The sequence below is a fragment of the Macaca fascicularis genome, chromosome 8 (genome assembly GCF_037993035.2).
Source record: "Macaca fascicularis isolate 582-1 chromosome 8, T2T-MFA8v1.1".
Taxonomy (NCBI): Eukaryota; Metazoa; Chordata; class Mammalia; order Primates; family Cercopithecidae; genus Macaca; species Macaca fascicularis.
In genome coordinates, this window is record NC_088382.1 from 73,098,908 (window position 1) to 73,121,091 (window position 22,184).

Here is a 22,184-nt window from a genome sequence, read left to right on the forward strand (position 1 = left end):
AAATGATGAGTATAATGAAGGTTGATTGAATTGCAGTAATTCTGGAAAAAAATTTATATGAACTCACTATTTCTAAATTAAAAAAACAAAACTGTTCTGTAATAGGTTTATTGTGTAAAATTTGGGGAAACGGAGAGTATAAAGAAAAACATGTCTGTTATTCCACCAGTAAGAAACTATGATGAGGAATTTATTTCTTTTTGAAATGAACAAGGCAAAGCAAAACAAAAAGAAATTTGGATCCTGCTATAGACATAATCTTGAATCTTCTCAGACTATGAGCATTTCTCCATTTTCTCCTTAACGAAAGTACAAAATGTAATGACTGAACTGGATTCCATCATATAGATGAGCTGTAATTCTTCTATTATTTGGCAGAGTTGTCTAGTTTATTTAATCCTTGCATGTAAGTGATTGCATACATCAGTTGGTTAAAGTACAGCTGGCTGTAAATCGTAATTTTGTGTCCACAAAGTTTACATATTAGCCTTCTGTAGAAATTAAGATATTTTTAAATTGTGACTGAGGGCCTGGCTCTTCAAACAAAAATAATACTAATTATACCCCCACTCTCGTCCCTGAAAAAAGCCTTATAGGTTATTTTGTAATAAATATTTTAAGATGTGAATACTCATTAGCAAATTTTTCTGTTGATAAAATTGGATTGAAATTTTAGTTTTGTTTATCTAGAATAGGTACATCTTTTATTTTCATTTACTTAAAACTTCTTGATTTTAATCTTTCAGATTTCGTTTTTTGCCCTTTTAAGAGGACATTTCGCTACTGATTGTGATATTTTGTTTTGCAGAGTAATAGCTATCCACCAATGTCAGATCCGTACATGCCTAGTTACTATGCTCCATCCATTGGATTTCCATATTCTCTTGGGGAAGCAGCGTGGTCCACGGCTGGAGACCAGCCTATGCCATATCTGACAACCTATGGACAAATGAGTAATGGAGAACATCACTATATACCAGATGGTGTATTTAGTCAACCTGGGGCATTAGGAAATACCCCTCCATTTCTTGGTCAACATGGATTTAACTTTTTTCCTGGTAATGCTGATTTCTCTACATGGGGGACAAGTGGATCTCAGGGACAATCAACACAAAGTTCTGCTTATAGTAGCAGTTATGGCTATCCACCTAGTTCTCTTGGGAGAGCTATTACTGATGGACAGGCTGGATTTGGCAATGATACTTTGAGTAAGGTGCCTGGCATTAGCAGTATTGAGCAAGGCATGACTGGACTGAAAATTGGTGGTGATCTGACAGCTGCAGTGACAAAAACTGTAGGTACAGCTTTGAGCAGCAGTGGTATGACTAGCATTGCAACCAATAGTGTGCCCCCAGTTAGCAGTGCAGCACCTAAACCAACCTCCTGGGCTGCCATTGCCAGAAAACCTGCCAAACCTCAACCGAAACTTAAACCCAAGGGCAATGTGGGAATTGGGGGTTCTGCTGTACCACCACCTCCTATAAAACACAACATGAATATTGGAACTTGGGATGAAAAGGGGTCAGTGGTAAAGGCTCCACCAACCCAACCAGTTCTGCCTCCTCAAACTATAATCCAGCAGCCTCAGCCATTAATTCAACCACCACCATTGGTGCAAAGCCAACTGCCTCAACAGCAGCCTCAACCACCACAACCACAGCAGCAACAAGGACCTCAGCCACAGGCCCAGCCTCACCAAGTGCAGCCTCAACAGCAGCAGCTGCAGAATCGCTGGGTAGCTCCTCGGAACAGGGGAGCAGGCTTCAACCAGAACAATGGAGCGGGCAGTGAAAACTTTGGTTTAGGTGTTGTACCTGTCAGTGCTTCACCTTCTAGTGTAGAAGTGCATCCCGTGCTGGAAAAGCTAAAGGCCATAAACAACTATAATCCCAAAGACTTTGATTGGAATCTGAAGAATGGACGTGTGTTTATAATTAAAAGCTACTCTGAGGATGACATACATCGTTCCATTAAATACTCTATCTGGTGTAGTACTGAGCATGGTAATAAGCGTTTGGATGCAGCTTACCGTTCCCTGAATGGGAAAGGCCCACTCTATTTACTCTTCAGTGTGAATGGCAGTGGACATTTTTGTGGAGTGGCTGAAATGAAGTCTGTTGTGGACTATAATGCGTATGCTGGTGTCTGGTCTCAGGATAAGTGGAAGGGCAAATTTGAAGTTAAATGGATCTTTGTCAAAGATGTTCCCAATAACCAGTTACGGCATATTCGCTTAGAAAATAATGACAACAAACCGGTTACCAATTCAAGGGACACTCAAGAGGTACCCCTAGAAAAAGCTAAGCAAGTGCTTAAAATAATTGCTACTTTCAAGCATACCACCTCAATCTTTGATGACTTTGCACATTATGAAAAGCGTCAAGAAGAGGAGGAAGCCATGCGTAGGGTAAGAATATAGTAATTTTTTGTTTGGGGTCTTTGTATTGCTGGTGGGGTGCATGGATAGGTATTCTTGAATGCCTGTTAGTATTCTGAGTTTGAAAATTTTCTGTGAAGGAAACCAACTACTTAAGAAACAACTCTACAAACACCCATGAAGGTATTGTGTGTGTCCTATATGAGTCATTTCTTTCCTTTCCCAGGGTAACTCACGCTGAGTTAGCCTCTTGCACATTCTTCATACTCCCTAGATGATAAAGGCCATTGGGCCGCAGTGTTTATCATCAAAGCTGAATAAATTTTGGCATTTGTAACTAAACAGACTTTGTAAACTAACCAGGGGCTCTAATTACTAATAATATTAATCATACTAAGATAGGAGAAAATGTATTTAGAGTTTGAAACAAAGAATTTTTTTTTTGAGATGTCATCTTGCCATGTTGCCCAGGCTGGAGTGCAGTGGCTATTCACAGGTGCAATCATGGAATATAGCCTCAAATTCCCGGCCCCGAGCAGCCGTCCTGCCTTAGACTCCCAAGTAGCTGGGACTACAGACCTGTGCCACTGAACCTGGCACTTAAAACACGTTTTAGTTATTTATTTATTTACATTTTATATATTACTTAATTTTTTTCAGATAGGGTCTCTCTTGTCCCAGCAGGAGTGTACTGGCGTGAACATGGCTCACTGCAGCCTTGATCTCCTGGGCTCCAGCGATCCTGCTACCTCAGCTTCCCGAGTAGCTGGGATTGCGGTCACATGCCACCATGCCAGGCTAATTTTTGTGTTTTTTTGTAGGTAGAGGGTTTCCCCCTGTTGCCCAGGCTGATGTCCTGAGCTCAAGGGATCTGTCCCCACCCCTCTGCCTCCCAAAATGTTGGGATTACAGTCCTGAGCCACTGCACCTGGCTGAAACAACTTTTAAATAAATGTTTTACTCTAATTTTGTGTTTATAAGAAATTGCATGTATATATATATATTTTTGTTGTTTTGTTTTGTTTTGTTTTTATTTTTTTTTGAGATGGAATCTCTCTCTGTCACCCAGGCTGGAGTGCAATGGCGTGGTCTTGGCTCACTGCAACCTCCACCTCCTGGGTTCAAGCGATTCTCTTGCCTCAGCCTCCCGAGTAGCTGGGATTACAGGCGCCCGCCAGCACACCTGGCTAATTTTTGTATTTTTGGTAAGACAGGTTTCACGATGTTGGCCAGGCTGGTCTTGAACTGCTGACCTCGTGATCCGTGCACCTCGGCCTTCCAAAGTGCTGGGATTACAGGCATGAGCCACCGTGCCTGGCAAAATATATTTTTAAAACATAAAACTCTTGAAGTATTTTTGTAATTTTTATACTTAAAGCACTTGTACAAAATACAGGCTTTGCAGAATTTGATTCCTAATTCTGTTATGTACCCTCTGTAAGATTGAGGGAGACATTCCTGAAATAAAACATGCTGTTTATCCTTATATTGGCCAGAATTTTTTTATTTTTATTTTTTAAAAATATCTTGCTAAGCGGCCCATATGGGGATTAGCCCCCCAAATATTGGCCAGACTTTGATCACAGGGCCACAAGAGTAAGTTGAACTAGGGAATGTTTTCTCTTCCAAACTGTAACATAAAATTGGAGTTCTGTTTTTAGGTGGAAAGAGAAAATGGATGGGCTTTTCTATAGGGGATACATTTAAATTTCTTTTGAAACTTAGTAGGGGTTAAATTAGAAGCTCCTCTAGTAAATAATGCTTGTTACTATGGAAAGCATGTTCTTACAGAATGCCTGTTCCTATGTAGAAATTAAGATAAAGAGGTAACTTAATTTAACTCTATGTAAAATGTCAGTGATTTGTTTCTGTGGGTGAAGCTGAATATCTTGTCTTCATGGTTGTGTGCAGCAGAGGGAAGTGTTTCAACATTTCTCGGAGGGAAGATGTTGGAATAATGACCCCAGAGCAGTAGTTTCCAAACCTTAGGTCACATAAGTATTAATTGGAGTGTTTACTGAAATAGTAGATTCTTGAGACCTATCCCTTGGTATATTTGTTAAAGGAACTTGTAGTGTACTTTTTAAGTATAAACTACTCCAGGTGATTCTGGTGCTAGTTATTGATTGCTGTGTTGGATTGTTAGAAACTTTGCTTTGGAGTAATTAATACAAATGACTTTAAGGCTCTGCTGCACCTTTTAGATGGGTTGCTGAATATAATTGTGTTTTCTCCCACTTAAATGTGGGAAATGAGAGAAATGGGATCAAAAGTAGTTACTGAGTTTCAGTTTAGCAGTTAAGTGGTCATACTGTAACTGCCATTACAAATAGCGCATCAGGAGAAATGATTTGAGGTATGAAAGGTGGGATGCAAGTTGAGACTTCATTTTTAGATTGTGCTGATTTTAAGGTACCTTTGAGAACTATAGGCAGCAAAATCTCTGATTAGGCAGTTAGATGTCGGAGTCACAGATATGGGGACCTTCTGTTCTTAAACAGTTGATAGTATGGAAGTGGGATGAGATTACTTAGGACAAAGGATACATGGCAAGGAAATAACTTTTCTTTCGCCCACCACTGAGGAGATAATCACCCTTCTGTCTTTTTTTTTTCCTACCCAACTTGAAAGTTTAATCCTAGTTTTGTTATAATGTATTTGGTATGTTAATATTGTGTAGTTGTTTCAGGAAATTTTTAATGACAGGTATATGTTTGTAGCTATATTATGATGTATATTGTAGCTGTGTACACAACAGTGATTTAAACTTTAACTTTACCCTTATATTGTTTCATTATTTTGTTAAATAAAGTTTGTCTTAAAGCTGCCTCCTTACATATTTTAAGTCTAGCCTAAAGGTTTTTCTGTACATGGCGAACTATAACAAGTGGAGGTATAAACAGACCGTAGCCTACTCTTGTGCTAATCGCCAAATTTTGGCTGAATAAAATGTAGCCAACTGTTCAAATAAGGCAGATGCCAACCTGTAACCAGTCGAGCTGTTGATCTTACTTCCGTTTTCTGTACATCAGTTTTCCTTTTTCTGTCTATAAATCTTCCACCACAGGGCTGCACTTGAGTGTCAGAGCCTACGCTGGCTGGCTTTGTGATTCGTGAATCACATTCATTGCTCAATTAATCTCCTTTCAATTTAATTCAGCAGAAGTTTTTCTTTCTGTCACATTGCTGCCACCGTTTTTAATGCCTAGCACACCTTTGACGGCTCTATTTTGAATCTTATTTAACTTATTATTTATTAGTAAGCCTTTAGATCCATAAAATGTCTTTGGTCAGAATATGTAAACAACCATTTAGCTAGGTATAGAATTCTTTCTAGTCAACAGCCTTTTCACTTAAGGTACTATGTATAGGCTTTGCTTTATAGTTAAATGGTTTTATATTATGGAAAATTCTGAGGCTAGCCTACATTTTTTGTTTGTAAACAGCTGTTTTTTTGGTGTGTGCACAAAAGATTTTTCTTTATTTTTACATTGTGAATGTAAATGTGAAAACGTGTACATGAATATTGTTTTCTGTAATCCTTTGTCTGCAGGCCACTTTTTTCTATTAATGTCAACAAATTTGTTGAATCTTTGTCCTTGAGTTCTGTTGGTTCTTTATTCTTTTTCTCTTCTTTTGGAGGATTTGAATTTTCCTGCTCACTTATTTTTCATGTGTATTTGATTTGTGCTGTTTCTGTGATTTGTGAGGTTTTGCATTCTTCACTGATAGTAATTGTTTGCTTCTATTGTCACATTCAGCTCCCCCTCTTAACTCTGTTTTCTTAATGGAATCCCTTGATCCTAGAATTCATCTTGATTTTATTGAGCACAAAGGACTGTTTAAAACTTACGTCTGCTTTCTGTCCTTACTGTTTTTTAGAAATTTTGTCTTTTTCTTCTAAAAAAAATTAAATATACTAAAATTGTAAATTTCCTTGACCTGCCAGTTTAGAGTCAAGCCCTCTCTCTCCCTCTCATTACTGAACCACTGATTGGTTGTTGGTCCCTATAAGACATTTTCCATATTGTCATAATTGAAATTATGTACTATATGATCTTTTAAGACATTTATCTTTCACTCAGCATGGTATCTTTGCAATTCATCTATGTCGTTGTATAACTCAGTTCTTTTTTCCTTTTTATTACTAGGTAGTTTTCTATTACATAGATGGACCGTTGTGTCTATTCCATTCATTCTTTGAAGGATATTTGGGGTGTTTTCCTTTTGGGGATATTGTAAATAAGGCTTCTATAAGAATTTGTGTATACTTAAAATATGTGTATTTTATTCATAAAATTCATTCGTACAATGAAATTCATTTTTGGGAGGTGTACAGCTCTGTGAATTGTAACATATGTAGATTTGTGTAACCACATTATCAGTTAGGATACCGAACAGTTTCATCATCCCCCAAATCCTCCCTTGTATACTAGCCTTTTGTTTTTCCATCCTTTCCCAAGACCTAAGCCCTGGCAGCCACTCATCTGGACTCAGAATTTTGTTATCTCCTTTGTGGTTGGGGGGAGGCTTCAGGACTATCCTTTGGGCTTTTTGTGTTTAGTCATTGAACCAGTAAGAGGATCATTGAGTTCAGTTACTTGCCTCAAAATGGGTACTTTTACCTTCCCCACCCCATTTCTTTCATTGCTGGGTGCTAGTTGCATATACCTTTCCCTTTACAAATGTGGAGATGGGAGAATCATGCTGTAAATTGATTTTACCAGGTAAGTGATTCACCAGTCTGTGGAGATTTAAAAGGGAAAGCCAGTATAATGGGTTGTGCTAGGTATTTGACTGTCCCTTAAGTTTGAAATCACTGTGTTAGGAACCAGTTTTCCTTGCTTGTTAGCTGGTTAGCGTATAGGGTACCATGTGTTTTTGTCCAGTTTTCTTCCTGTTACTTTTAGCTTTGTGTAGGCAGAATTTGTATTTTCATTTGTAGATTTTCTCTTTGATATGCTTGTGCTTGCATTTGGACTTCCCAGCATAACTGCTTTCAAATACTTTTGTCATTTTAGTGCTGAAGGAAGGATGTACTGCTGTCTATTCTAAGTCCTTCTTCACTTCATTGAAAAGAACAAATCAGTGGTATTTTGCTAGGATTTTCTTTACTACTTATGCCTTTTTTTTTTTTTTAATAAAAGTAGTTGTAAGCCATTATTAGTGTCTGGTTTTAATATGGTCTTATCTCTCATGTATTTAGCTGGAATTTCTCAAAGCTTCTGGTATGTGGATGTACCGTATCCCCAAGTGGGTATCTTGGAAGCCTTGGGTAAAGGTTGGGTTTCATAAACAAGACACAGGCAGCACTAATTGCAAAAGACTGCTAAATTTGATTAGATTAAAATCTGTCCATCTAAAGATGCTTTAAAGAAAGTTTAAGAGGCCTGGCTGCTCATCGTGGCTCATGTCTGTAATCCCAACACTTTGGGAGGCCCAGGTGTGCAGATTGCTTGAGGTCAGGAGTTTGATACCAGCCTGGCCAACATGGTGAAACTCTGTCTCTACTAAAAATACAAAAATTAGCGAGGCACAGGCATGGTGATGCGTACCTGTAGTCCCAGCTACTTGTGAGGCTGAGGCAGGAGAATTGGTTGAACCGTGGAGGCAGAGATTGCAGTGAGCCAAGATTGCACCAGTGCACTCCAGCCTGGGTGATAAACTAGACTCCATCCAAAAAAAAGAAAAAAGAAGAAGCTATGTTTTTTAAAAGACTAAAAGAAATTTGAATATAACTGACTAAAGATTTGTGTCAAGAGTATATAAGCTAGTGTAGTGGTGCATGCCTATATTCATAGCTACTCAAGAGGCTGAGGCAGGAGGATTGCTTCGGCCCAGGAGTTTGAGACCAGCCTAAGTAGCACATGAGAACCCATCTCTAAAATAAATGAATATATATTTTAAAGAATCTATATAGAAATTCTATGTATTAATTTAAGAAAAGGTAACCCAATAGAAAAACAGTCAAAAATGTGAATAGGCATTTAATGAGAGAAAAAACATGTAGCTAATAAGAATATAAAGGCTTACTAAAAATGAGGGAATACGAATCAGGACTACAGTGAGAATATTTTATATCCATTCATTTGGCAAAATTAAGAAGTTTGACAATATCAAGTATTGGAAAGATTGTAGATAACAAGACCTCTTACACAGTTGCAAATGGGAATCTAAATTGATAAAGTCACTTCAAGAAGCAGTTTTGTATTTTCCTATAAAGTTGAACATACATCTACCTTATAATTCAGCAGTTATTTTCTGGGTTGCATACCTAATAGAAACTTTCATGTATAAGAATGTTAGGAGCAATCAATAGTTTTTTTTTTTTTTTTTTTTAAAGGCAGCAATTCAAATGTCCATCATTAGGAAAATGGCCAAATATATTGGTGCCAAGATAATAGAATAGTTAAACTGTAGTTACATGCAAAAGTATTGGTAATTATACTTTAGCTTCATCTTTTTGGTTGTAAATAAGCTTTTTGGGGGAGGCCGGGCATGGTGGCTCATGCCTGTAATCCCAGCATTTTGGGAGGCCGATGCGGGTGGATCACCTGAGGTCAGATGTTCGATAGCAGCCTGGCTAACATGGTGAAACCCCTTTTCTACTAAAAATACAAAAAGTTAGCCGGGCGTGGTGGCGCATGCCTGTAATCCCATCTGCTCGGGAGGCTGAGGCAGGAGAATTGCTTGAACCCAGTAGGCGGAGGTTGCAGTGAGGAGAGTTCGTGCCATTGCACTCCAGCTTGGTCAACAAGAGTGAAACTCCATGTCAAAAAACAATAAAAATAAAAAAAATAAATTTTGGGGGGAATAAGAATATGTGAAACATTCATACCTTTTATCCAGATTCACTTATTATTAACATGCTTCCCCATCTGCTTTATGGTTCTTTTTGAACCACTTGAGGTAACTTTCCCCCAAAAAACTATAGTGTTTTTTTCTATAGGAAAGAATAAGGATATTATCTTGCATAACCGTAATATTCTCAGATGATCCATGAAATTGCTTATTGCTTTCTTCTAGTAGAGAATCCAGTCTAGGATCAGGTAAAGGATCTAACTTGGTTACAACAATTTTGAATAATAAGTTTAGAAGGGTTATACTAACCTGCCTTCCCCAAGTTTGGGGAGATTTTAACTAAAATTTACATTGAGGTCTATAGTTACTGTATCTTTCTATCATTTCCTACCTATGTTCATGTTTTTCTTTAAATTCTTGAGCTTGATTATGACAACAAATAAGGACTTTAAAAATCTAATTTCATCTCTTGTCATTGCTAGATATTTTTTATTGACTGATTATTTTGGCAACAGGAGTTCCTTGGCTTGCCTTGGCAACCAACAAGGCTCTTCCTCTGGAGGAGCCAACCTGTCATATCCTGTCTGCTTATATAAAACTTGGAATGTCAGGCCCTCTATTTCAGAGTGAAGGGTATTGGTGAAACATCAAATTACAGGAGAAATCCGTGCTAGTTAGTATTTGTATTACATTTGAAAACATAATTTTAATATATTTGAGTAAAATCAAGCTTAATGAGTTACCAATACCCCATTAAAAGTAGTAGTAATTCCAGCAGTGAAAGATTATTAAAAATACAAAACAAAATTGTAATTTGTATTGTTAGGAAGGATTCCTGTGTAAAAAGAACAGAAAACCAGAAAGTTTTATTGGAAATTAGAAACATAATTATCAGAATTTTAAAAATCTGAGTAACCAGATTAATAAAATGTCATGTTTTAGATCCAGTTGATGATCTGAAACTTCAGATTAGAGAAAAATTTCAAATGCGCAGCAATAGAGATGAAAATACAGAATGGGAAAGATGTGATGGAAAGAGAGGTTCTCCTGTATTTCTCTAAAAGAGTGTTAAAAGAGTATAGGAAACAATAATCAAAAGGAGGAATGATTAAAGAAAACAGATAAATGTTTTCAAATGGAATGGGCTGTAATCCCAGCACTTTGGGGAGGCCAAAGCAGGAGTAACACATGAGCCCAGGAGTTCAAGACTACCCTGGGCAACATAGTGAGACTCTCTATTTACAAGAGAGAGTGTGTGTGTGTGTGTATGTGTGTGTCAAGGTCTCACTCCCATCACCCAGGCTGGAGTGCAGTGTGGTGTGATCATAAGTTCACTACAGCCTTGACTTCCCAGGCTCAAGTGATTCTTTTACCTCAGTCTCCCAAGTACCTGTGACTATAGGCATGCGCCACCACGCCCATCTAATTTTTCCTTTGTTTAGTAGAGACAGGGTTTTGCCCTGTTGCCCAGGTTGGTTTAGAACTTACAGACTCAAGCGCTCTACGTGCCTTGGCCTCTCAAAGTTCTGGGATTACAGGCATGAATCACCACACCTGGCCTTTACAAAAAATTTAAAAATTAGCCAAGTGTGGTGTTAAGTGCCAGTATTCCCAAATACTTGGGAGGCTGAGTTTGGAGTATTGCTTGAGCCTGGGAAGTTGAAGCTGCAGTTAGCCATGATTGCACCACTGAACTCCAGCTTGGGCGACAGAAGTCTGTCTCTTAAAAAGAAAAAAAAAATTAAAGACTGAGCGTGGTGGCTCAACACCTATAATCACAGCACTTTGGGAAGCCAAGGCGGGAGGATCACTTGAGGTCAGGAGTTTGAGACCAGCCTGGCCAACATGGTGAAACCCTGTCTCTACCAAAAATATAAAAATTAGTGAAGCGTGCTGGCAAGCACCTGTAATCCCAGCTCCTTGGGAGGCTGAGGCAGGAGAATCCCAGGAGGCGGAACCCAGGAGGCGGAAGTTGCAGTGAGTCGAGATTGTGCCACTGCACTCCATCCTGGGCTACAGAGCAAGACTCCATCTTAAAAAAAAAAAAAAAAGAAAAGAAAAGAATAAAAAAGGACAAAGACAAAATTTTAAAAGCTTCCTGAGTAAAAGACAAATTACCTACAAAGAAAGGAGAATCAGACTGTCATCAGAATTCTATAGCCCTGGATACTCAAATTTAAAATCTTTATTTTTGGGTTGAGAGGGATGGAGAGGAGTGGTTTGTGGAATTTTACCTGTAACGATGAGTGTTTAATTATATCAGTGAGGTGGGTTGGAGAGGGTTGAGGGAGTAAAAGAAATATAGACTTAAAAAAAGAAATGTAGACTTAAAAGAGCTTAGCCACATGCTGTTCATGAAAACCATACCTAAAGTGTTTCAGCAGAATGAAAAAGAATTCAAGAAGGAACAACAGCCCGTAGCACCTGGTTATACTAGAACAAATATCTCTTAGCAGGGACCCTATGTGTATTTTATGTTACACAGGTTGACATTGTTTATAGAGGATCAGAACTTTTGGCCATCTCATCCTGCCTGCTTAATTGGCATTATCGTCCTTCACGCCTGACAATGTGGGCCCTTGGTTGGGAACCACTGACCTTGGAGAATTGAAGGAAGCTAAAAAGAAATAAAATTTCTAGATAGCCTTTGTCATATTGGAAGATAACCTCTGAAAGAGCAGGATTGACTTTGCTCTCTGCTGAATCCCTAGCACCTAGCAAAATGCTTAGCACACAGTAGATTTGAAGTAGACATTTGTTAAATGTGTAAATGCTTTGAAGAATCTCTTCCCATTTGCAAAGTATGAATGTCTGTAGGATTTTTTCTTTTTTATAGGTGTAATCGCTGTGTTACTTGATCAATGAAGTTATATAAAATGCTGTCTGTTGGTGTTTTTCATTTGTAGAAATGGACAGTAGAATATGAAAGATTTAATTATATTTAGAACAGAATGTTATGAGATGGACGAGTTTAAGGAAGAGTAAATCACTTATTTTCTAATCTTTCTGACAGTAGCATAATTCTTTAAAGATATATCAAGGAACAGTACCTTAAGCATATTGTTTCAAATCATAAGCATAGCCACTGGAATAATTAAAAATAGTGTGGCTTGTAGTATAGAAGTGGGATATACCATATTCACTGTGATATGGTAAATTACTCATGTACAGTGGGAATCGATAGTGTCTGAATTGATAAGCAATTTTTGTATTAGTATGCTATTTAAATTCATAATGGCAACCCCCCAGAGGAACTGAATAATAGAAGGGAAAAGAAAAATAACTAATAAAAATCCTGAGTATATTTGTCCAGTATAAATTCAAATAATCTGCATAGCAGTAGAATCTACTTTTGACTATTGAGGTGATTCTTTCTTTTGATATTTTTCCATTGTTGTAGTGAATGTGAGTCATTTAAATCCCCCTATATTCCTTCGTTCTTGTAAATCTTCATTAATCAGGAAACATAATCTGAGACTATTTTTGGTTCAGTTGCTCTTTTAATTCCACATAGGAATAATTAGAGTTTTCAGTTGCCTATAACATTGAGATAAACTTTCAAATCATGGCATTATTTATCCCCCCGAAAGAGATGGAGCCCTGCAGTTTATGCAGAAATAAGCAAGGCATAATTATAGTAAAATCTCTAGAATTTTCTGTGTATTTTAGTTCTTTATGCTGTTACGTAGTTGGGCATTTCTTTTTCTTTTTCTTTTTTTTTTTTTTGAAACGGAGTCTCGCTCAGTCGCCCAGGCTGGAGTGCAGTGGCGCCATCTCAGCTCACTGCAAGCTCCGCCTCCCGGGTTCATGCCATTCTCCTGCCTCAGCCTCCCAAGTAGTTGGGACTACAGGCGCCTGCCACCACGCCCAGCTATTTTTTTGCATTTTTAGTAGAGACGGGGTTTCACCCTGTTAGCCAGGATGGTCTCGATTTCCTGACCTTGTGATCCACCCGCCTCAGCCTCCGAAAGTGCTGGGATTACAGGCGTGAGCCACTGCGCCCGGCCTTCTTTTTCTTTTTTCTTTTTTTTTTTTTTTGGATACAGAGTCTTGCTCTGTCACCCAGGCTGGAGTACAGTGGCACAGTCTGGGCTCACTGCAGTCTCCATCTTTGGGATTCAAGCGATTCTCATGCCTCAGCCTCCTGAGTAGCCAGGACTACAGGTGTGCGCCACCATGCCCGGCTAATTTTTGTATTTTTAGTAGAGATGGGGTTTCACCATGTTGGCCAGACTGGTCTCGAACTCCTGACCCTCAGGTCATCTGCCCACCTCGGCCTTCCAAGGTGCTGGGATTACAGACTTGAGCCACCATGCCTGGCCAAGTTGGGCATTTCTGAAGATTTAAGTTTTAGTGCCTGATACAATTTTTTTTCATATTTGGAATAACTTTGAAATGATGTTAGGTCTATCTTAGAGTACTCAACTTTGTGTTAACGTAGAAGAAATTACTTCAAAAATAGTTATACCTGTGACAACAGCAAACATTTCCCTGGCGGTTTTTAATGATGTGGGTTGAAATCTATCCTATTACCCTTTGGTAAATTTTTCTATGGTTATAGTTCTCTGTTGCTGAAAAAGTTGATTGTAATTAACAAACAAATTTAATATGTAAAATCTACTTTTCCTTTGAACATCGTAAAATTTGAAGAATGTTTTCCTAGAAAGTGAAGTTGGGCCCAGGATGTAACACTTTTGAGACAATAAACTTTTATGTAACATATTTAATTAAATAATGTTACATATTTAATTAAATAATTACTTGATAAAAACATTGAGTGGTATTTTGAATAGTCAAGATGATTGAGTGTTTACTTCAGTATTACTCTATTCTGAACTTGGTAAATATTTTTTATGAGTTAGAATTGGAAAGGGGGTGCTTCAGTTAACATTATATTGATTTGTTTTTATTTTTTTCTCAGATAATATATTAATAGTGGTTATGTTTCAATGTGATAACTGTATCAAGTTAATCATAGATCTTTGGGAGATACTTCTTCCATACTGTAATTGTGAGGTAATTAAATTGGACAGAATTTCATTTATAGTCATTTCTTGGTATATACAGGGGATTACTCCAGGACCCTTGTGAATACCAAAATCTGCACATACTCAAGCTCTGCAGTTGCCTCTCCCTCCATATAGGCATGTTTTACATCCCTTGAATACTGCATTTTTTATCTCTTTAGTTGAAATCATTATAAATGGACTCCTGCAGTTCAAACCAGTGTTTGTTAAAGGGTCAGCTGTGTTTCATTTATCTTTTTCTTCAGCAGTTACATAACCTGAATAGCACATATATTTAACCTTAGGTGGATATGAAATATCTTATGTTTCCACAAATAATTTAAATCATTAAATTATTCCAGTTTAATAGTTTATTTTAAATGTGACTTGCAGTTTCTTAAAGTATGTGTGTCCAAGGAAAGAAAATATTTTTTCATGAATAGAAAGCTGTATTTACTGAAGATAAGAGTTATTCTTCCATAAGCGTCGTTTGAGGTGCTTAACTGACTTTACCTGTTTCTTGGAATGGCTTAAACATTTTTTTTAATTTATAAAAATCTGTTGGGTATTTTACCCTACTCATACATGAATACTGTTGAAGTTAGGGAAAGATATCACAGCTCCATTCTCTGTACTTTGGCCTTTGTTGTATTAAATGAGTAGGGATAGTGTTTGGTCTGTTGTGAATTGTTGTCTCAGTTACTTGTGACTGCCTAATAAATTTCTTCAAAACTCGTTGGCTTAAAACATACAGTTTACAGTTTTTGCATGTCAGAAATCTGGGCACAGCTTGTCTGGGCCCTCAGCCTTAGGGCCTCTCACAAGGCTGCAGTCAAGGCTGGGCTTGAGGTCTCATTGTGAATACTCTGCTGATGAAAGATATGCGTCCAAACTCATGTGGTTGTTGGCAGAATTCGGTTTCTCAAGGGTTGTTGGACTAAGATCCTCAGTTCCTGTTGGCTGTATGCCAGAGCCTGCCTATACTCTGTTCCTTGCCACATGGGACTTTCCCATAGGAGGCTTGCTTCATCAAAGCGAGCAAGCTGAGAGGGCAGTAGAGTAAGCTGAGGAGACAGTAGCTACCAGGACGGAAGTCACAGTCTTTTGTAACTTAATTACCGAAGTGACACCCTGTGGCCTCTGCTGAATTTTTTTCAAATTTTTAAAATTTTTAAATTTCTTTTAAAACTTAATTTTTAAATTTCTTTCATTTTTCTTTTTCTTTTCTTTTCTTTTTTTTTTTTCCTTATTCTTTAATTTGAGATACTGGGGATTGAACCCCTGCTGAAATCTATTGATTAGAAGCAATTCATTCATTGGGTCCAGGCCACACTCGGGGGAGGGGATTTATAAGGGTGCGAATACCTGGATGCAGAGACCATTGTGGTACTGCCTGCCACAACTCTTGAACCTTTTAATGGGTGGACCATATGGTTACATCAAATCGTGCTACCTGATTTGAATTTGTGGTGGTCTGGCAGTGTTTGTTATGATTATCAGGTCTTCAAATTTTTATTTGTAAACCAAAAAATTAGATTAAAGCCTTATTCAATTTAAAACATGTTATCTTTATTCCTAGCAAATACAATTTTGATTGGGAGTTTCAGGGTGTCAAGGTGAATTTTTAGGATGGGCCTTGAATGATAATATGTAGGATTTCATAATAAAGTCAAGACAGGCATTCAGAGCCTAGGGTATTGTGATATGTTGAAGTAATCTAAAATAGTTAAAACTTAGGGAGGGGAGGCAGTACAGAAAAAGGGATTAAGTTGGAAAGATAAATCACAAGTTGAAGACATTTTATTCAGCAGGCATTTTTGAACATGCTAGACACTTCAAGGGATAGAGCTCGTTAAGAAAATTTCTGTCTTCAAGGAGCTAAAGTCTGATAGTATTGAGGAGTCATTTTTAAAATTTTTAAGCAAGGAAGTTACATACAAATTAGGTATGTTGAAGTGTCACTCTAGAAATATCTAAGTCTTCAATCAAACAAGGATTGCAAAAAATGAGAGAAATATCTAAGCCATTGCATGTATTTATGTAGAGATTTACAGCCAGGTGTGGTGGCTCATGCCTGTGATCCCAGGATTTTGGGAAAGTGAGGCAGGAGGTTTGCTTGAGGCCAGGAGTTCGAGACCACACTGGCCATCATAGACCCTGTCTCTATATTTAGAATAAAAAATAAAGGTTTATGTTATGTTTTCAATTAAATAGGAAATTATGTGAATGCCAGTAAAACCTTTATTTTACTACTATTTCTTCATTTCGTTAACAGCATAAGTAACATTGTATGCATAAAATTGTACTTATAGTTGGTCTCTAGTTAATAAATATAATTTACCAGATGTTGAGTTAATCATTTTCATTGTAGAGAATCCTCACCAAACTTTACATTGCACTCTAATTTCTGAGTGAAATTGACTTCACTGTTTTTGGCTGAAAATTCTGAATTTATTGAAAGATGATTCAGCTCTGGTATTGTCTGCATTTGACACGCTTGATATACTTAAACTATTAGTGAACAATTCTGCATGTGAAAGACGGTCTAGAATATAATAATTATTTTTATTTTATCAAAAAGAGCCCAAAGTTTGGCATCCCAAATAGAATTGCATATGCATTCCTTTGCTTGGCTTTAAGAGCCTCTGTTACCAGATCTTTTTTCCTGAGATTTCTTCCAGCACACATCTTGTGTTCTAATCAACCTGTGTCATCATGTATTTAGATCCTGCAAGTTCTTTTCTTAACTGTGTTCCCTCATTCAACAGATAAATAATAAAGGGTACTGTAAACCACCAAAGATAAATAACCCTTTGTAGAACTCAGTCTACTTAGGAAGCCAAATGTTTATTTCCTCTCTGGAGAATTTTGCAATGCTAGAGCCTCATTAAAATGTAAATGTAAGTTGAAGAAATCTGAAGAGTTGATTTCCAAAACAGAACATCTCCATCCCCAAAACATAATCATTTTCCTTTCCCCTGATAATTGTATAGTTTTGAAATTAGTTTTAGAGTGCGGAATTGGTTTGTTTCCTTTACAATTTTGTCCTTTGCTTTTTTAATGCCAGAGGATCCATCCTGTTCTTGGGACAGTGCATGCTAGAAGCATATCTAAGTATTATAGCACTTTAAAGGTGGACATATGTGCAGGCTTTGAGCAGCTGGGGTTTTATCCATCTGCTACTGCCCTTGTTCTACTCTTTTTTTTTTTTTTTTTTTTTTTTGGAGAGGGAGTCTCGCTCTTGTTGCCCAGGCTGGAGTGCCATAGCGTAATCTTGGCTCACTGCAACCTCCACCTCCTGGGTTCAAGTGATTCTCCTGCTCCAGCCTCCCGAGTAGCTGGGTTTACAGGTGCCCGCCACCACACCCAGCTGATATTTTGTATTTTTATAGAGACAGGGTTTTGACATGTTTGTCAGGCTGGTCTCAAACCCCTGACCTCAGGTGATCCACCCGCTTCAGCTTCCCAAAGTGCCGAGATTACAGGCATGAGCCACCGCAGCTGGCCCTTGTTCTACTCTTTAGCATGAATTTTTTTAAACCTATCAGCCACCTATGCAGATTTCATTCCTGGTAAGTCATTAATTTTCCTAAATAATTGAATCTATTAGATGTTTTAATTTCATTGTTCGTTTATGAACGTCTTCTTTTCTTGAAACACGCACACTGTGATTTTTATTCTTAATTTTAAAATGCAGTCTGCTGGGCACGGTGGCTCACGCCTGTAATCCTATCACTTTGGAAGGCCAAGGCACACGGATCACCTGAGGTCAGGAGTTCTAGACCAGCCTGGCCAACATGGTGAAAACCTGTCTCTACTAAAAATACAAAAATTAACTGGGCGTGGTGGCAGAAGCCTGTAATCCCAGCTACTCGAGAGACTTGAGACACGAGAATTGCTTGAACCTGGAAGGCGGAAGTTGTAGTGAGCCGAGATTGTGCCACCGCACTCCAGCCTGGGTGACGAGCGAAACTCCGTCTCAAAAAAAAAAAAAAAAAAATGCAGTCTGATATATTCCCTGGCTTTAACTTTTGGGTGAAATTTCAGTAACACTTTTATCCTCATAAACAATAAGGATAAGCAGGGCAACCATTAAAATAGTAATACCTTATAGAATATATATACACACACACACACACACATATTTCTGCAATAGGGTATTTGTTATTTGGTAGTTGTATGCAAGTTGTAGTTTACTAAATTTAGTGATTTTTTTAAAACTTTATTTCAAAATAATTTTAGATTTACAGAAATGTTTCAGAGATTACAGGGAATTTCTGTATATTCTTTATTCATTTTCCCTAATATTAACACAGAATCATAGTACATTTATTTAAACTAAGAAATGAACATTGGTACAATATTAACTAAATTACAGAGATTTTCCCAGTTTTCTCACTGATGTCGTTTTCTTTTTCAAGATCTAGTCTGGACACTAACATTGATTACATTTAGTTGTCATGTCTCCTTACTCTCCTCTAAGCTGTTACAGTTTCTCCATCTTGCTTTGTTTACCATTACATTTTTAAGGAGTACTTGTCAGGTATTTTGTAAGATATCCCTCAATTTCTGTTTGGCTGATATTTTCTCATGATTAGACTAGGGCTTATGGATTTTTAAGAAGTATACCACAGAAGTGATGTATCCTCTTCATCTCATCATATATCTTATTACTAGGGATCTTAACTTCGATTGGTTAAAGTAGTGTCTGCTAGGTTTCTCCACCATAAAATGTTCTGTTTTCTCCTTTGTGTACCCTAGAGGCAAGTCATGCACTGTGCAGTCTACACTTGAGGAAATCAGGCCCCACCCACCGCAAAGAGGAATATCAGACTTTGTGACATTTTTTGTTGTTTATCACCCTTCTGTTTGTTCTTTTTTCTGCTTCTGGAATATTCATTTTTGTCTTGGATCTGTCTTCTCATTTTTTTTCTTTTTGTGCTTTCCATTTCTTTATTCTTGCTCTGTGATGTGAGATATTTCTTGGATTTAATATTCTACTCCACAAATGAAGCAGTGACCATTTCTCCCTTAATTAATCTACTGAATTTTTCAATTTGAAAATCAAGATTCTAAGCTACAAAATTGTTTTTATGTTTGTTGCTTTTTTTTGAGATGGAGTTTTGCTCTTGTTGTCCAGGCTGGAGTGCAATGGCGTGATCTTGGCTCAGCGCAACCTCCACCTCCTGGCCAGGGTCAAGCGATTCTCCTGCCTCAGCCTCCCCAGTAACTGGGATTACAGGCATGTGCCACCACGCCCAGCTAATTTTGTGTTATTTAGTAGAGATGACGTTTCTCCATGTTGGTCAGGATGGTCTCGAACTCCTGACCTCAGGCGATCTGCCCACCTCGGCCTCCCAAAGTGTTGGGATTACAGGCGTGAGCCACTGCTCCTAGCTTGTTCGTTGCATTTCATATCAAGTAATATGATTGCTTTTTCTCTTTTTCAGATATTCACTGCCCTTCTTCAGCAGTTCTGTTTTATTGTTATTTATGTTCTCAGTGTTTATTCTTCTTTTCCTTTTGAATGCTATGGCCTTTTAGATACACAGTTACTTTTTCCCTTGTGGCTCATTTAGACTCAGTTCTGGTTACTGAAATATTGCTAATGGTGATAAACCTACAGAAGATTACAAGGAGAATAAGTCATTTATCTGTCTTGTCTTGTTAAGGGCATGCGGTAGGCTCCTCTTAGGACATTGAAGAAAGTCTTGGTTTTCAGGCTGTTTCCTGGTTTGAAGTCTAGGGAAGTCTTAGCTCCTTTGTTAACCTCTGTGAAAAAGACAGGAGTTCTCAGTAAACTTCCTTCCGGGCTCATTTCCATGTGACAAATTCCAGTCTTTGCTCTAGGATCCTGTGCTGGTCTCCAGTGTATTTGCTTAGTTCACAGTGGGGAAGAAGCCCGGTACCACTTAGTTTTTCCTCAAGAGATTCAGCCCTTAAATTTCAGAATCTGTCCACAGTGTCTTTTTCTAAAGTATAACTAGGGGCTTAGTCCTTCTCCGGGTATATGGGATCGTGGCTGTTTTTGTGTAATTCAGGTTTCCTTTATCCCCAAGTTACTTTCCAACAACATACCAGTACATGTAATTATGATGTTAACTATGTAATACCTCATTTTATAATAACATCAAAAGTTAATGATATCACTGATAGCTCATAATTTATTTCTTTCTTTTTCTTTTTCTTTCTTTCTTTCTTTCTTTTTTTTTGAGACGGAGTCTGGCTCTGTTTCCCTGACTGGAGTGCAGTGGTGCAATCTTGGCTCACTGCAGCCTTCACCTTGTGGGTTCAAGCAATTCACCTGCTTCAGCCTCCTGAGTAGCTGGGATTACAGGTGTATGCCACCACGCCTGGCTGATTATGTATTTTTAGTAAAGACAGGGTTTCCGCATGTTGGCCAGGCGGGTCTTGAACTCTTGACCTCAGGTGATCCACCTGCCTCAGCCTCTCAATGTGTGGTATTACAGGCCTGAGCCACTGCATCTGGCCGCTCATCGTTTCTTAGTCTCACGCTTCTAGTGGTCTGTAGCTGATAGTATGCCCATAGATATTGTGTTAAAATATTTTAATAGTAACACTATCAGACACAGTCCATCTTGCTAATATAAATGTGGGGTTTTTTTGGTCTTAAAGCAGAGATTTTTAAAAAATGGATCATAAACTTTGGGAGGACTTGAGTTCAGTTGATGGATTTTTACCATGCTCTGTGGACTTTCAAATTTGTATTCCACCTGGACCTTTTTCCCGTCTGCTACTCATGTATCCAGTTGCCTATTTGACATCTTTATTTAGTTGTCTCATAAGCAGCCTAAATTTACTGTAACTCCTGTTTGTTTTTTCTTTTTTTGAGACGGAGTTTCACTCTTTTTGGCCAGGCTGGAGTACAGTGGCGCGATCTTGACTCACCGCAACCTCTGCCTCCTGGGTTCAAGTGATTCTCCTACCTCAGCCTCCTGAGTAGCTGGGATTACAGACATGTGCCACCACAGCCAGCTAATTTTGTGTTTTCAGTAGAGATGGGATTGTTCAGGCTGGTCTCGAACTCCTGACCTCAGGTTATCCGCCTGCCACAGCCTCCCAAAGTGCTGGGATTACAGGTGTGAGCCCCCGTGCGCGGCCATAACTCCTGTTCTTTTGCCTGCTCCAAACTTTATTCATCTTAGTAGAGGAGATGGTATGATACCACTCTCCTTTCAGTTGCTTAGGCCAAAAGTTCTGGGCTCATACTTGATACTTCTTTCTAACCCCTGATCTAATCCATCAGTAAGTCCTGTTGACGTTACTTTCAAATATATACTGAATCCATGCACTTCTTAGTAACTCCACCTTTTTAAAGTTGTTATTTTTTTGTCTTTAACATTCAGATCTATTGGCATATTAGCATGATTAACATTTTCATTTACTAATAATACTAAGTGTTCATATCTAGACTTCATTTTTTAAAAATCAGTAATTTCAGAGACTTTTCTGTTGTTTTTTTTCCCCCCCCCAGAACGTCAGCTTTTAATTTTGTTTCTCTTTTCTAATTTCCATTATGATGTTTTGGAGACTGTTAGAACTGTCTTTTAGAAATACCAAACATGATTTTTTTTCCTTGTTATCTGTTTTATTTCCAAAATTGATGTCAGAAAATGTGATCTGTATGATACTAATTCTTTGACATTTATTAAGATTCACTGGATAGTAGTTCATTGTATACCTTAGTAAAATATGTACCTTGTAATTATTTGTCTCAGTTTTCTGTATTCTGTATACTCAATCTATATTTTTACTAATGTGTAAATGTGTTAAGTTCTCCTGCTCTCTTAGAAATTTGTCAGCTTCTCTTTGTACTTGACAACTTACTAATATATTTAAAATTGTAGTTCTAGTTTAGTATTGTTACAGCTTTTCAAAAACTTGTTATGTAGCATGTGGTGACCATTGTGTCTCCAACAGTGGTTTTGACTTTAAGTCCACTGTCTGTTATTAGTATAGTTGTATGAGTATTCATTTGC

The 22,184-nt window shown here is 37.9% G+C and overlaps 1 protein-coding gene across 7 annotated transcripts in view; it reads left to right on the top strand.

Annotated features, from left to right (window-relative positions):
* Positions 1–22,184, top strand: part of YTHDF3 (YTH N6-methyladenosine RNA binding protein F3) — a 42,385-nt gene that overhangs the window by 14,705 nt on the left and 5,496 nt on the right. For all 7 annotated transcript variants that reach the window (XM_065519289.1, XM_005563423.3, XM_005563424.4 and 4 more), the window contains one exon: positions 809–2,407. In XM_065519289.1, the coding sequence (XP_065375361.1) occupies positions 809–2,407 (1,599 nt within the window). The remainder of the gene's footprint in view (positions 1–808; positions 2,408–22,184) is intronic.